General features: G+C 41.1%; 2 protein-coding genes across 5 annotated transcripts in view; both read right to left on the bottom strand.

The window, feature by feature from the left end:
• The window catches only part of LOC102250308 (coagulation factor XI), an 18,319-nt gene extending 12,045 nt beyond the window's left edge, over positions 1-6,274 (bottom strand). The window contains 1 exon segment of the mRNA XM_014532238.1: positions 6,097-6,274. Within this exon segment, the coding sequence (XP_014387724.1) occupies positions 6,097-6,131 (35 nt within the window). The 5' untranslated portion in view covers positions 6,132-6,274.
• Positions 6,275-11,069: 4,795 nt separating this feature from the next.
• KLKB1 (kallikrein B, plasma (Fletcher factor) 1) overlaps positions 11,070-16,766 on the bottom strand; it is a 22,699-nt gene continuing 17,002 nt past the window's right edge. For all 4 annotated transcript variants that reach the window (XM_014532243.1, XM_014532242.1, XM_005884846.2 and 1 more), the window contains 4 exons: positions 16,412-16,587; positions 15,348-15,443; positions 12,124-12,263; positions 11,070-11,545 (listed from right to left, as the gene is read on the bottom strand). In XM_014532243.1, the coding sequence (XP_014387729.1) occupies positions 11,354-11,545; positions 12,124-12,263; positions 15,348-15,443; positions 16,412-16,587 (604 nt within the window). In that variant the 3' untranslated portion in view covers positions 11,070-11,353. The remainder of the gene's footprint in view (positions 11,546-12,123; positions 12,264-15,347; positions 15,444-16,411; positions 16,588-16,766) is intronic.

Consider the following 16,766-nt stretch of genomic DNA (forward strand, 5'->3'; position numbering starts at 1 on the left):
CCGGACGCGCGTGAGTAGCAGCAGGGGCCGGCCGTCTCTCCATGAGACCCCTACCCCTCCGTCTGCAGCAGCCACCTTGCTGGGCATGCTTAGAGCACTGTGCTATTTGCAACGACTTCCACCAACTCCCCTGGCCAGCCTCCTTGCCCATTTCCTGGGTCCTAATTGTGTGCCTTTCTGTTCGTTTTAAGCCCCTGAGTCAGGCTTTTGCTCCACTCTCTCCGAGATAACCCTCTGCTGTTCACGAGCCGGGCGGGAGTGGAGCTAAAGCGGGGCTTGAAGGGAAAGGGTAGAATTCGGGTTCACTTCCCACTCAGCCTTGATGGGATATCTGACAGCCTGGTTTTCTCCAGGACTCTGAAGGGAGCTCAGATCCCAGCCTGTAATGCAGAATATGGCAGATGTGCAGGGCAGCTACAATTTTAAGAAATGATGCCTCCCTACTTTTCAAGGATCAGCCCCAATTCTTATCCCAAGTGGGAGGGGTTTTCTCTGTGCCACATCCGGTTAATTTACATATGTATGACATCATCTGACACCCAGGGCACTTGCAATGCCCAGGACACATCTGATGTCTACCTTAGAGCTCCTGAGGCTTTGCAAAGTGCCCTCAGGTTCCCCAGAAAAGCTGACAACCGTTTCACTGGGAACTGGAGGACATTTCCCTCAACACACACACACACACACACCTTCTTTCATCACCATGAGCAGTAATAAAAACATTCTTCTTATAAAGTGTGCATTTTAGAATTCAGGTGAATTTTATTTTTTTAATGAGCAGTTAAGTGAGTGCAAACATATTCAGCTATCTGAATCCTACAAGAGAATAGTGAAACGGTTAAAGGCAGACCACAAGGTTCCATTCCTGAATGGAGATTTCTGCCTTATAATCTGGTGAAGCTAGCAAAGAACCCTCCCCCACCCCAACCCCCACCAGCCTTGACTCTTCTCACACACATCCACACCCACCACTGATTCTAACCCATTCACAATTTAAATAATTAGATTTTTACGAAACTGCATGACATTCACCTCAGTTCTAAAATAAGCAGTTACATAAGTTTTTTTTCTTTTCATTTAAAATATTGCAGTATGAAATACATGAATCGACTGATTTTTTTTTTCTTAAAGAGAATCAATTGCATTTGGATAAGTGGCTAGGATACATATGGGTGAGGAATTAGGCCTTTGTTATTGGCTACTGGTCCTTAACATTTATGCAATTAAAGTTTTATGAGCAAACAGATCTACACACTGATCTTAAACTCTAGTCTTAGTGCTTTTTACAAAGAGGCCCTGAATCACATCAGTGTGACCAGTGAGAGAACTGGGGTCAATGTCTATAGTTGGGCATTTCAATCCCTTTTTGTATTATCTACACACTTTTAATAGATACTTTTAAATACCACTGTATTTGGCATTACGGATAGAAGTGACTACTTTGCATTATCAAATGTATTGATTTTACTAAAAATGCAGACAATGAATGGTAGATAATTACTGTGAGAAGTAATATACACAGATATGTACATTCAAGAATTTTTCTGGTAATGAACTTGTACTCTCTGTAGGACATTAGCCAGCCCCCTGAGTACACCAGGTTTTTGTTTTTTTATTTACATGCACAAGTAGCCATATTCCCTTTTTCTCATACCTCATTCCTTTTTTAATTAGGAAATATACAAAGGGGAAATACTACAGACTTTTGCATATTGCAGTATATTTTTTCCCTCTTGGATTTCTGGGGTGACTATGTATAACATTGAATAAACAAATATCATTCAACAGTGGATTTAAATTATACAACTGACACCTTGCCTGCCAGTTTGCAGATAGCTGCAACTAATTATTAGCTTGCTTAATGTTGAAATGTATATTTAGTTTTCTAAAGCCCAGAGACCTGGAGAGGGGAGGTGGTTAAAGTAGAGGTAGGTGCATGACACCTCCAACTATGTTCTTCTGTCTCAAGATTGCTTTGGCTATTGTGGACTTTTTATAGTTCCACATAAATTTTAGGGCAGTGGTTCTCAACCTTCCTAATGTCGCGACCCTTTAATACAGTTCCTCATGTTGTGGTGACCCCAAACCATAAAACTATTTTCGTTGCTACTTCATAACTGTAATTTTGCTACTGTTATGAATCATAACGTAAATATCTGATATGCAGGATGTATTTTCATTGTTACAAATTGAACATAATTAAAGCATAGTGGTTAATCACAAAAGCAATATGTAATTATATATGTGTTTTCCGATGGTCTTCGGCGACCCCTGTGAAAGGGTCGTTCGACTCCGAAAGGGGTCGCGACCCACAGGTTGGCGACCCACAGGTTGAGAACCCCTGCTGTAGCAACAGTCCCTCCTGACTTACCCTTGCAACTCGTTCACCCACTTTCCTCAGACATTGTTTTTATTTTAATCTACTTCATTCCTACTCTCACGTGGAAACAGAAAAAGAATGCCCATGTCCTTCTTACAGGGACACAATATTACACTTGTAAATTCTTTCTGCAATTTGCTGATCCGGCCTCGTTTGTTTCCTTAACACCAGTGATTGGCTGATTGACTAATTAAACTATTCATGTATCTACATCACTATTAAGACAAGTGACATCTCAACACTTGCTGCCTTTGGTTTGAATTCATATGTTTAATAAGGACTTTCCTATAACATTTTAAGTTGCGAAGGAGGGGGCAATGAATGGTGAGTACTGATGTAATGAGATAGGTCCTATGAGATACATTTTGGTAAGCTGCGGTGGGGCTAAGGGGCAGACATGCCTCCATGCTAACTTTGACTCGACAGAGAAAGAGCTTCATTAGGAGACTTTATTTCCATATGTCAGGGATTTCTTTTATAGCCATAAGATCATGTGACCATACGTATACATCACAATAACTAGTATATATATATTTAAAAACCTGCATGTTTTTGTGTCTTTTTTTATTTTAGACAGGGAGGAAGGAAGAGAGAGAAACATGGATGTGACAGAGACACATTGATTGGTTGTCTCCCATATGTGCTCTGACCAGGAATCAAACCCACAACCTTTTGGTGTAGGGATGACACTCCAACCAACTGAACCAGCAGGCCAGGGCAATAGCTAGTATTTATTCATTCTAGTAAGGCATATTGACACTTATGTGGTGTGAGCATTGCTTGAAAGAATGTCCAGAAACAGCTCCTGTCATGTCTACCCTCGGCAGTGTTTCTGTAACACTGTCTTTCAGGACGCAAGTGATCCTGTTTTTTGTGTTTTTTTTTTAAATAACATTACTGGGTGGATATTTATATTTTAAAATAATGCATCTCAGGGTTTTTCCCCTTATTTCTATCACCATTTATTCCCCTCTACACCCTCTTCCACTTCCATCCCCTACACCCCACAATCACCACACTGTAATGTCAGCATACAGAAAGTCAAAGAGAATGAAGTAAACTACTGTATCTCATGCCAAAAGAAATACTTTCTTAGCAAGACTGTGAGTTTGGTTGTTTTCAGCCCAACATCCCCACATTTAAAAGATCACATGTAATAATACTGCTTCCTAACAGGAAAGGGTGTGGGCAAGCTATGGCTTTCAAGTTAACGCAGCTGGCTGCCTGTTTTTGTATAGCTCATGAGCTAATAATGCTTTCCATATTTTAATGGCTACATTTTAAATGGTTATATATACACACACTTATATAATATTGGTGACTTTGTCTCTGGACCTATAAAGCCTAAAATATTTATTCTCTGCTTTGTCAAGAAAAAGATTGCCCACTCTTGCTGTAGAGTCCAGAACAGTGAATTTTGTATCTTCGGGGTGCTGTGGAATTATCTGGGAATGCAGCAATAACACACAAAAATATTGATCACTTAATTTGGCAGGAAAGCTTTATTATTAAATTCTTCAAGTTCCCCCTCACCAGTTTGGCCTAGTGGACAGAGTGTTGGCCTGCAGACAGAAGGGTCTCAGGCTTGATTTCTGTCCAGGACATGTACCTTGGTTGCAGGCTCGATCCCCAGACAGGTTGGGGCTCATGTGGGAGGCAACCAGTCCATGTGTGTCTCTCATATCGATGTTTCTCTCTCTCTGTCTATCCTGGTCTTTAAAAATCAATGGAAAAAATACCCTTGGGTGAAGATTAGCAAAACCACCAAAATTTTCCTGTTCAATGGGGAAACAAAAATGGTGGGTAGAATGTTCTAAAATTTGACTATAGAGACAAAACAACCAATACAATTTGTGAATCTTGATAAGATTTTGATTAATAACTATACATTACCTTTGGGGGACAATTCAGATGATATAAAGGAATCTTTTTAAATTTTTATGTCTTTTGTGTAGGATGATGTATGTTGAAATAGTTGAGGGTAAAGCATTATGTTTTCAAACTATTTCACATTGTTAAACATATGTTCAATACAGATAAATAAGACACAATGTCAAAAAGTATTGGTGGTGACAGGGGATCATTATACTCTTTCATCATCTTTACAAAATTTAATTTTTTTCTAATAAAATTACTAGGAAAAATGTCACTTTAAATAATATCAATAACCAATAGAAAAACAAAGGACAAAATGATTAACAGGCATAAGGGTAAAGAGAAATAAGAAAGTGTGCCATTAATATTGAGGACACAAGGGAGGTTGGACAGTTCATCCTGAGAGGTATGTCTATTCCTCCCTGATCTGCCGAAACACCATATTATTATTATTTGTTAATCCTCACCCGAGGATATTTTTCCATTGATTTTTAGAAAGAGTGGAAGAGAGAGGGAAAGACAGAGAGAAATATTAATGTGAGAGAAACACATCCAATGGTTGCCTCCTGCAAGTGCCCTGACCAGAACCCGGGCCAGGGAGGAGCCTGCAACCGAGGTGCATGCCCTTGACCAGAATCAAACCTGGGACCCTTTGGTGCATAGGCCGATGCGGCCTCTAGTAGATAAATAAGATACAATGTCAAAAAGTATTGGTGGTGACAGGGGATCACTACATTCTTTCATCACCTTATAAAATTTAATTTTTTTCTAATAAAAATATTAGAAATGATTAACAGGCATAAATGCTGGAAGCTAAGTCCAGCAGGGCATAATAAAATGCAAGAAGTCCTCAAAAGGTTGATGGGCTTCTATATTCAGTAGGGCTGAATCATGTTATTGCCTGCTGGAATAGCTGAAAAGCATTTCCCTAAACCAGAAGATCTACATGTTATTACCTGCAGCTGGCCAAACAGCTGAACAGCTGTAGGCATTTCCCCAAACCTAAAGATTTGCATATATTATTGCCTGCTGCCTGACAGGTGAGGACAGTTCCCTCCAACCTGACAATGCCTTCTGTATACCAAACCTTAACCTTTGATATGTATATCTGCTTTGCCTTAGGGAAATTTGTGTTAATAAAAAAGCAAGGGGTCCAGAGAGAGAGAGAGAACTTGGTTACTGAAGCTAAGCCCTCCTCTGGCTCCCCCAAAATGCCTTCCAAATTCATATTTCATGTCTAGTCTCTTTATTAAATTATGTGCAGCCCTTCTCCAGATTTCTGAACCCTTCTAGATGCTGAGAAACACCTGGCACATAAAGGTAAAGAGAAATAGAAAGCATACCATTAATATTGAGGACACAAGGGAGGTTGGACAGTCCATCCTGAGAGTTATGTCTATTTCTCCCTGATCTGCCTGAACACCACATTATTATTATTATTTTTAATCCTCACCCAAGGATATTGTTCCATTGATTTTTATGGAAAGTTGGAAGAAAGAGGGAAAGACAAAGGGAAACATCGATGTGAGAGAAACACATCAATTGATTGCCTCCTGCATGAGACCAGACCAGGGCCAGGGCAGGGAGGAGCCTGCAACTAAGGTACGTGCCCTAGATCAGAATCAAACCTGAGACCCTTTGGTATGTAGGCTGACACTCTATCCACTGAGCCAAACTGGCTAGGACCTGAACACCATATTATTATGTCATATTTCTTATTTCATTTAAAGGAAAATATATTTTTTTGATTAACATTACATTTCATTAAATGGCAGAAGGAGTTTTATTAGTAGGTGATTGTGTAAAATCTAGTTTCTCTATGTAGAAATGCAAACACCTACCATCTGGTAGAATCTTTAGCTGATGACTCAGCCATAAATGTGATGAGCAAACACCTTGGGTGAAGGGTGCTGATGACTTGGCAGTGCTCGGCGCTTGGTGTAAACAGTAGTAATGTCACCTCCTTGAAAGCAGGTCTTTGAACAGCTCAGCCACGCATTCAGTGATGCAATCATGGCAGGTGTTATTTGGTATTTTAGGCACATGTCTAATTAGGCAATCATCTACAGAGGCAAGCAAAGGAGACTGACTTAACTAAATAGGCCTGAACTTGGAAATCAGAAAAATCAACACCTCTATGTTAGTTTCTTGGATGAGCAGCCTCAGATAGAAAAGAAAACCACAATATAACACATTTGCCTCCATGGATCTGTTTATGAGAGATTGTCTCAGAGACCTGGGTGCTTTGTGGGAACTTAAATCATTTCTCAGATCTTTACTAGCAAAGATGCTCTTTAGGATCCCATCCAAGTCTAAAAGGGCCTCCTGCTTTTCCCTTTGCTCTTTGCTTCTGTCTGTCCAAACTCCATGTTTATTTGACACAAAGGCTCCTGCAGGATCATTAGCGTTTCATGGTGATTCTGACATAAATCTGTTGATATAATTCCTGGAAAGCCCTTGTGTGTTCAGAGTTTCTCTGATTATCCTCTGGGCCATTTTGCTGTTTGTGATATGAGACAGATATTGTGGGTGTCATCAAAGCAGTGGACAAGAAGGCAGCTGGAGCTGTCAGTCACCACATCTGCTCAGATAGCCCAGAAGGTTAAATATATATTATCCGCAATACTTGCCACCCTGGTCTTAATCAGGGATGGAAGAATTGGCTCAGAACTGTTTTTGTCTATTGAACATTTAGGTTTAACCTTCAGAAGGAAAGGAGAATGTTTTGTGGACCATTTGGTGGTGGTGGTGGTTGTGTGTGTGTGTGAGTTTAAAGTTACTAGTTTTTAAAATCAGTACTTTTTCATGGTAAAAACTTGACCAAAAATCTGTCACAGAATTTTGAGACCCATTTAAAACAAAGTTTAATGAGGGGAAAAAAGAATGAAAGATGACCCAAGATTAGAACTACAGATGGCTCTTTCAGAACTCTTACACAAAGAAAAACATGGGGGAAAGAGAGAACTCACTGAAGGTGACAGTGAGAGACTAGGTAGTAAAGGTAAATTTGAAGCTTAGCCTCATATAAACTCATCTGAGACTTTTGGAGAAGAAATAAGCCAGCATTTTTGTTGTTGTTATTCGATAGAACAGAAAGTTAAGAAGTATTTAAACTTGGAAGAGGTCGTTATGTAAAATGCTAAGGAACTATTGTGACATTCTATCTGGCAGGCAGTTATTCAGATATTTTTATTTGATCTGTTGCTAAGATTTTATTGCCTATCTGGGTATAAAGAGTCCTTAGTTGCTTTCTTGAGTTTCCAATTTAAAATTAAGTACATTCCAGCTACACAAAAAGCACATATTTATGATGCTCTGCTTTTTACAAAGCTCAATGTGGAATGGCAAATTTATGCCAAGATAGGTTTTCATGGAAAACTGATATGTGAAATTATATAAGTTCCTTATATTCTTGTATTATTTAACCATAAAACCCCATCTCTATCCTAAAGCCCAAATAAAAAGGCTATAATGATAACTCTCCAAACCTATTGAGAGAAGCAAAAAGACGCGAATGAGAGAAATACTTCCTTGGGAAACAATAACATTTTCCTAAATTTGGTTTAGCTACTTAGTGAAATCTCTAAACCCATTGAAATAATATAAAGATTCCAAAGATATTTTTCTCTGTTTAAATAAAAGTGGATGAGTCTTAATTGCATAGAAATTCTCTGAGATTAAGTAGACCTTCCTCTCAAACTGACAGTAAGTATTCTAAAATTTTTTTCAATGAATACCATTGCAGTTTAGAATCCTCATGTTGACTACTGTTATGTAAAGATAAAGGTTCCATACCACACCCCACCAGTGAAATAAAATGTTGTTGAAGCCCAATGAAAATGACAACTTGCTAGACAAAATCTCAGGAAGAATCCAAAATTTAGTCTACAGAGACCCAAGTGAAAGTCACAAGTTATGGTCCCTGGTGACCCAAAGTCCTCTGTCTGGGACAGGGGACACCACATAGGGATTCTGCTGCCAGAGACCCCTCTCTGTCCCAGCATAGAGAGAGCTCCTTCTCTCTCATCAAGTCTTACTGTGAACAAGGACACGGCTTCCCATATCCTACAACCTCTTTCTTGCTGTCCCTGAACTACCCGCTTTTCCTTATAAGGTTTTAATACTGACTTTAGAGCAGGGTTTCTCAACCATGGCATTGCTGGTATTTGGGCCAGATAATTCTTCATTGTGAGGCCCTGTTTGTGCCTGCTGGGATGCTTAGCATCAACAGGCCTTTACCCACTAGATGCTGGTAGCACCCCCTCACCCAGGTGAGCCAACCAAAAATGGTTCTAGTCAAAAGTCCCCTGGGTAAGGTTGGGGGCCAACACTGTCTCTGATTGAGAACCACTGCCTTAGTTGATAAGGAAAATGACTAATGGTGGTGACAAATGCCCCTGCCATCTTTTGTCCTTCTCACAGTCTGAGGATACATGGCATGGGCCATCATCTGGGATATGAATGCCAACCTTGGTCTGGGTTCTGGACTTGCCATGCCCTCGAGCTAATACTTGTATTTCTTAGAGCCTCTGTTTTAGAATAAAGATGTATTCATTCATTAGACAGGTACTCAATGCCCATGGACATGTAATATGAAAGGGAGCCTCCTTCAAAGTTGTTCACAGTTTAGTGAGGAGCTAGAGATCAACAGTAATTAAAATAGGAGCTTTAAGTTCCACTAGAGGTTTCCCACACCTTGGTGAAAAGGGAGACAGACCTTGGATTCCTTGGCTGTCCTCCTATCAGATGTGTACCTGTGAAGTCCATTACCCAAGTCCATGTTCTGTTGCCTTCTTGCTACTGGTGGCACTGCCCTGCTGGAGGCTAAGACCAGCAGGTCATAATTATGCAAGAGGTCCTCAGAAGGCTGAGGGACCATGGGCTTTTAGCAAGAACTAAAGGCTATGCACCAATTGTTCTGTCAAGACAATGAATGGCTCTAGGCAACTTCCTAACCTGATAATCTTTTACTGTTTACCAAACCTTACCTTTGATATGTGTGTTTGCTTTGCTAAATGGCAAAATGTGTAAATAAAAAGCCGTGGGTCCAGATATTCGGAAAACCACTCCACTAGAGAGTAGGTATGTGTCTGGCCCACCCACCCCCAATGCCTTCTAAATTTGTATTTCTTATCTAGTATATCCATTTATGTCACAGCCCCTTCTCCAAATTCCTGAACCCTTGCTGCAAAAAGACTGCAGCACTGCCCGTGGCCTATTCCTTCTCTGTACTCACAGTCTCTCTCGAGAGAGAGTTGAAGCCATGGCAGACTCTCGCCTTCTTAGCCTCTTACCCACTTCTCAGTCCCAAGCCTCTGACTGTGGGAAGGACTCCTCTGTTCACCCCTGTACATGAAGATGTTGTTAGTAATAAAGAGATCGATCCAGTACTACTGGCTTCCACTGGCAACGTTAAACCCATCCTTCTTACCCCAGGGGAGGTCACATTTCAAAACTCTCCTCTCAATTCTGCCCAAACAAGGTCCTGCCCTGACCTACAAAAGCCCAGCAGTAACCCTACCGACACTGTTTAAAGGCCCCATAGGATTATCAATACCAAAGGGCCGCAGATAAAAGACTTTTATTGCCAACCATTTTCTTCTGTTTCAACATAAAACAGCATCCACATGGAACAAAGACCAATATCTTTATTACATGCCAAAGTAAAAGATGAGGTTGTGTTGATTTGTACTCATTTCCTGGAACCCAGCCAGATTTGACAAAATCTGGAGATTTTTTCCTCCGGAGGAAATCTAACTCTTCAGTGGCCTATTGTGTGGTTTGTGAAGAACCCAGACCTCGTGGTTGTTTTTCAGCTCCCCTCCCCCCATCTTTAGCCCTTCCTACCACTGAGAGTCTCTGAGTGTGGAAGGAAAAACTCCATCTTTCTTAGCAACTTTTCTATTTTTCTACTTAACCTACACAATATTTTATAAATGTGTGAATAAATATTTTATTATGTGTGAACATACGTCAGCTTAATGTAGCACACCTGGTGTCAGTATGGTTATCACGGGCAACTTGAAAATTTGTGTTACATTTCCAAGAGAGGAAGAGAGAGGGAGAAAGAGATAGAAACATCAATGATGAGAGAGAATCATTGATTGGCTGCCTCTTGAATGCCCCACACTGGGGATCAAGTCTCCAACCCGGGCATGTGCCCTGACCGGGAATCAAACTGTGACCTCCTGGTTCATAGGTGGACACTCAACCACTGAGCCACGCTGGCTGGACACATTACATAGATTTACATCATCCATTCCAGGGCTACATGCTACTACCATGAGCGCTATGAGAGTTTTTATACCTAATAATACTTCCAAATTGCTATCATGAATCCCGATGTCCACTGAACCTGCAATCAAGCAGATTCCTTGTCCTCCACGAAGGCTGTGCGATGAGCCCAGGGCAGGAGCTGCAACCAGACACCTGCAGCCCCACAGGTCGCCCGGCACAGCCAGCCTGGAGCCTGTGGCCACTCCAGGGTCACCAAAGCAAGAGGTCAAAATGAAAAGATGCATCGCCATTCTCCCAAGTTCAAATGTCTCACCTCTTTCTTAGAAAAACGGATGTTACACAGGTTTCTTCCCTTGCACTTTTCCAGGAAACCCCAAGCTTACTGGCACTTCACCCCCAGTAAGGCAGGCAGTGGTAGGGTTAATGACCCCGTGGGTGATGCACAGAGAATTGTTATCTCTGAGATATACTGAGTTCCAGACAAGCAGGGATATTAGAATGGCACCACGCATTGTGCTAGATTCTGAACTGTTTTCTTTGGTTCTGTTTCACAATCGGAGAAAAAACACTCTTTAATCACACTCTTTCACCATTTTATTTCACACCGAACAATTGTGGAGACATTCAGGTGTTATCTCCATTATTAGTGGGATTAGCAAATACTGGAAGCATGCCTCTGTGAGCCATCAGCCTTAGCCCCGTTGTTTGCCGTGTCTCTTTTTATCCCCGTGGCAGGGACGCGAGGTAGATACCACGCTCACGGTTCTGCAGATCAGAGCCCCAAGGCTCAGTGTTTGAATGAAACCCACGTTGCAAAACTTACACTTCAGACTGGGCTCCTCCCACCTCTGAGGAGCTTCCTCACGCCGGTGACTTCATCAGAGACTGTCCATCACTTCCCCGTGTTTTTTCTAAAATCCAGTCCGCGTACTCAGCAACTTTAGTGTAGACACCTGGTTGTTCCTTGCGGCCACAGCCTTCACCCCAACTGGTGATGCCCACCAAAAGCCATATTCCATGGTGTTTACAAACTAAAGGGCCACCTGAATCTCCCTGTGTCACAGTGGGAAGAAAAAGAAAATGAGAGAAGGTTATGACAGACGTGCATTTATCATTCTGTAGTCATACCACACACACCACACAAGTCTGATTTCTTATAGATTTTCAGGCATCTCATATGGCTCATTAGCTGTTGAACGTGGTGAAAATTATGCAATTTAATAATGTATTGTCCAACGAAGAAATGTTGACACCTTCATTCCACTGTCAAATAAGCCTAATATTCAGCCAATCAGTGATTATCTCTCATCATTGATGCTTCTATCCCTCTCTACCTCTCCCTTCCTCTTTCTGAAAGCAATAAAAACATTTTAAAAAAGAAGCTTAATATTCTTACATTTTAGTACAATTATTGTATGTACAATTGTCCTCCTTTAAATATAGCATGTTCCTGCACAGATTGTAACATATGTTATATAAATTATATATGTGTATAATTTTAGAGGTTATGTATGAAATTATAAGACCATTTAACTCTGATTTAAAAAACTATAATGACATATTCTATTAGAAAATATATTTTGAAATGGATTTTCTCAAGTTTTCATGATTATTATAACAGAAGGCATTACCTTACAAGCATCTTTTCCCCCTTCTTTATAGCCAGCACAGATCATCTTTTTGGTTATTTCATAATCTCTATATCTTTTCTGGCATTCTTCATTTGTAACCAAAGGAATATTTGCCTTTTGAAGGATATTTTGGACTTCACCTATGAAGTAACCAATATATAACTTCAGAAGGAGGAAATACAATAAATGTGAAAATAAGAATGAAGTCTTAAAGCAAATCAATCAGAATGATGAACTTTGCATTAAGGCCATTCCTTTGGATATACATACTAAAGGTGAGAAGGGAGAATTACACCACACACACACACACACACACACACACACACACAGGAAGAGAAGGGGGACTGTACTCTTCATTGGCCTCTGATGCTGTGTTAGAACAACTCCAGATGCAAGACTAACCAGAGATTTTGCTTCCATATTCTCTGCCATTCTCTCATCCAATAGAAGTTTCTCAGAAATTCCTTCCTCTTGCCTACAATCTAAAAAACTGAAGCTCTTACCTTGTAGTTTTGTTTTATATATTAAAAATGATAATCTTTAAATATATAACTAAAAAAATAAACCAAATCTCTGGCAATAGAGGAGCATTTTGTTCTTCAAGTAAAAGCAAGTCAGCATTTTCCATGAAGAACAGTTTATTTACAAACTCATGGCCCAGTGCACGAAATTCATGCCCATTAAAAGGGGATTAATTAGAGGAAATATTTTAATATTGCTATTTGCCCCTTCTCTATAATAGAAGTGTCAGAGATAAAAGAAAATTAATAAAATGTATATGAAAATCTTCCTCCTGTCAGCCTCTGGGGTGCGCCGTGGGAACCAAAGTCAAGTCCCTGCCCACCCTTGGCGCTTCAAAATCACATGAGACCCAGACCCAGCTGGCCCCACCCCCATTGGGTGAGATCCAATCCTGGCTGGCCCCACCCTTCTCAAGCCCTGCTGGGTGGGGGGTGCAACCTCAGGTCCCCCAGCACACCCTCAGGTCTCCCAGCCTGATGCTGGGGTGGGGGGTATGGCCTGAGGTCCCTCAGCCCTACACCAGGGCAGGCGGTGCAGTCTGAGGTCCCCCGGCCCAGCACCAGGGCAGGGGGTGCACCTTGAGGTTCCCTGGCCTGGCACCAGGGCAGGGGGCATGGCCTGAGGACCCCCGGTCCGGGCCGGGGGGGGTTGGCACATCTTGAGGTCCCCCATCAAGCCCCGCCAGGTAAGGGGCACAGCCTCAGGGCCCTTGTCAAGCCCCGCTGGGTGGAGGGAGCAGCCTGAGGTCCCCCGGGGGTTGGGGGAGAACCAAGAGGTCCCCTGTCAAGCCCCCGCGGGCAGGGGGCACAGCCTCAAGTCCACTGCCCTGGCCCAGCACCTCGCAGCCTCAGGTCCCTGCTGATTGGTCATTAAGACTCATTACAGGAACTCAGCCTCCGCTGTGGGTGCAGCCATCTTGTGTTATGGAAACCCAGCCTCTGCTGTGGGCACCACCATCTTTGTGATTGCATGACAGTCAATTTGCATATCCCCTCTTTATTAGCTAGGCTATTTTCTACCAGTGTCCAGTTAAAGTTACTTTTAAATCTTCCTACCTTGACTAGTCAAAAATCTGAAAAATTTGAATTAGTTGAATGAAGGACTAAATTAGGAAAGATGGAGAGAGCTTGGCAAGCTATCTCTTTTTGCAAAAAGTGATTATATATAGTGTTCCTTATTATGTCTATCAGGAACATCATTTTGGAAGGAAAGAATGACTGGTTTCCTGAAATTTTCAAGTGCAATTGAAGTGCCCCAAGTATTCATAAGCAGGTGTTCTTAACCTAGGGCCCATAGAAAGAATTCACATTGTCCATAAACTTGGATAGAGGAAAAATACATTCTTCTTTTCACCAACCTTGAACTGAAGTCTAACACTCCCTTCAATTGTGAGTGTAGGCAACTATCTCAGGAGTATTAGCCATACCTCTGCCTTTCCCATCACTCCAATTCGCAAATATGTTCCAGTCACATTGCACTTGCGACAGATAACTGAAATGATCATTTGTGCTCATCACAATTTCAAATTGTGGTAGTTATTAGAACAACTCGCTATTTAATATATTAATAAAGAAACACATGTGTGACTATGTTACGTCTTTTAAAAAGTACTTTTGATAACTGTCTTGCAATTTCATTGGTTGCTTTTATAATCCTATATGTTTTTATCTAAGCATTTAAAAACATCATTCTGGAAGTGGTCCATAGGCTTTATCAAGATTGCAGGAGAGATGCATAAAAAAATAGATTAAAAGCCTGCCATTCAGAGAGATGGTGTGCCTGCCTAGATTCCTGGTCATGAATATCAAGAGGAAACAGTGTCATTGGGAGATAGGAACATTATTAATACTACTAACAGGATGGGCTTCAGTGGGATTGTTAGTCCTTTGTGGGACCAATCCTTTATGTGAAGTCAAACAAATGATCTTCATTATAGAGCAGTGGTTCTCAACCTTCCTAATGCCTCGACCTTTTAATACAGTTCCTCATGCTGTGGTGACCCCCAACCATAAAATTATTTTCGTTGCTACTTCATAACTGTAATTTTGCTACTGTTATGAATCGTAATGTAAATATCTGATATGCAGGATGTATTTTCATTGTTACAAATTGAACATAATTAAAGTATAGTGATTAATCACAAAAAAAATATGTAATTATATATGTGTTTTCCGATGGTCTTAGACGACCCCTGTGAAAGGGTCATTCAACCCCCAAAGGGGTCGTGACCCACAGGTTGAGAACCGCTGTGATAGAGTAAGGTGCTCAAAAGTTTATCTGGCTGTAACCGGTTTGGCTCAGTGGATAGAGCGTCAGCCTGCGGACTGAAAGGTCCCAGGTTCGATTCCAGTCAAGGGCATGTACCTTGGTTGCGGGCACATCCCCAGTAGGGGGTGTGCAGGAGGCAGCTGATCGATGTTTCTCTCTCATCGATGTTTCTAACTCTCTACCCCTCTCCCTTCCTCTCTGTAAAAAATCCATAAAATATATATATTAAAAAAAAAAGTTTATCTGATTAATTCTTCCAGGTCCAGGCAAAAATGCATCTTCTCAAGAGCCACTGAACAAATACTTGAGAATCAATAGATTGGAAAGACCATGCGTTTGGATATAATTTTAGGGGCAGATTGAACTGATCCATGCCCTGTGCTTTAACATATGAGAATTGCTTTAGGAACAACATTTACAATGTCACACTGTACCTCGCTCCTTTGTGTAGCCCCATCCCGTTATCCAACAGTTGGTATAAATTGTGTTTGTATCATGTTTGGCAGGAAGGCATATTGGCTTTTGGAATTCTGAAAAATAATTTTAAAATTAGAGTTTAGTTAAAGTTATAGATACTTTTAAGTACACTCTTTCCCCCATATTCTCTTACTATGGAGTAGCACTAAGAAGAAAAACCCTTTTTCCTCCTGCTCAATTTCTAAGGTCAATGATTCAAGAAAATTTCTCACCATCGAAGTCATTTTCACAGGACATTTTCCTTATTACATTTTCTGTATTAAATGAAGAACCTCAGAATTCAAATTTACAGTCAAAGGCGTTTAGAAGTTCTGCCTCTTATTCTGTATATGATACTTTTAATGGGAATAGAGTGCCTAACACTGTTTCAGGCACCAAGTTAAATGCTTTAACTTATGAGCTGACTTAATTATTCTAACAGCACCATGGGGTAATTATCATGCCCATTTCATAAATGAGAAAACTGAGGTGCTAAGAAGTAAAAGCAACTTGCTCAAGGTCGGGGAATTGTTCATGGACACAGCACACCTTCAGCAACTGTGGGGCATTGTTTGTACCTGAAAGGCAGCACCTCCCACAACCGCGGACTGACTTCCCAGAGCTGCCTCCTCCATCAGTTTCTCCTCTGCTCAAGTTACACCTGGAAATTTATTAATTCCCCACTTGCCCCCATAGACTCAATAAGCCTCAGCCCAGAGCAATGCTAATTCTTCTCCCCTAGTTAAAGGAAGCCATGCTTCCCGGATGGCAAAGACACTTCTATGTCTATTACTTCCATAATGTCTGAGCAGTTGTTTCCCTACCCTTGGGAACTAATGAACATTTCTTGCTCCTACATAGAGGAGACTTTTATGTCAAGCCACAGGTCTTATCTGCCCTGGCAAGCTTCACCTTTTCCCCAACTCCACCAACCAGAAAATGAAGAAGACAGTCTCCGCAGATTCTGCCCTCTCACTCAAATCAATGTGAAAACGTAAAGCAATGCCATTCAACTGGATGTCTCCTTGAGTGCGCTACGTACCAGTATAATTCAAAGGAGCCGCGAGCTTTATCAAGGCAATATCATTAGTATTTTCTGAGATGCTATAATTGTGGTGAATAATAATCTCTTTTATCTGTGAGAAAGGTGTTTCTTTTGTAATCTCTGTCAAATCTAAAATGCCTCCATAAATGCGCCAAATATCCACAAAGTTGAGCCTAGGGGAGAAAAATAAACATCTATTTGAAACTAGAAAGGCTGGTATTGGATACTGGTCTTTTTTCCTTCCCTTTACCTTTAACAAAAACAAAACAAAACAAAAAACTAGGAAGAGAATGCTAAGTGTGATGTGTTTCTACTTACCCAACGCCCCCCCCCCCCCCCCCCCCCCCCCCCC

Source organism: Myotis brandtii, unplaced genomic scaffold (assembly GCF_000412655.1).
Source record: "Myotis brandtii unplaced genomic scaffold, ASM41265v1 scaffold866, whole genome shotgun sequence".
Lineage (NCBI taxonomy): Eukaryota > Metazoa > Chordata > Mammalia > Chiroptera > Vespertilionidae > Myotis > Myotis brandtii.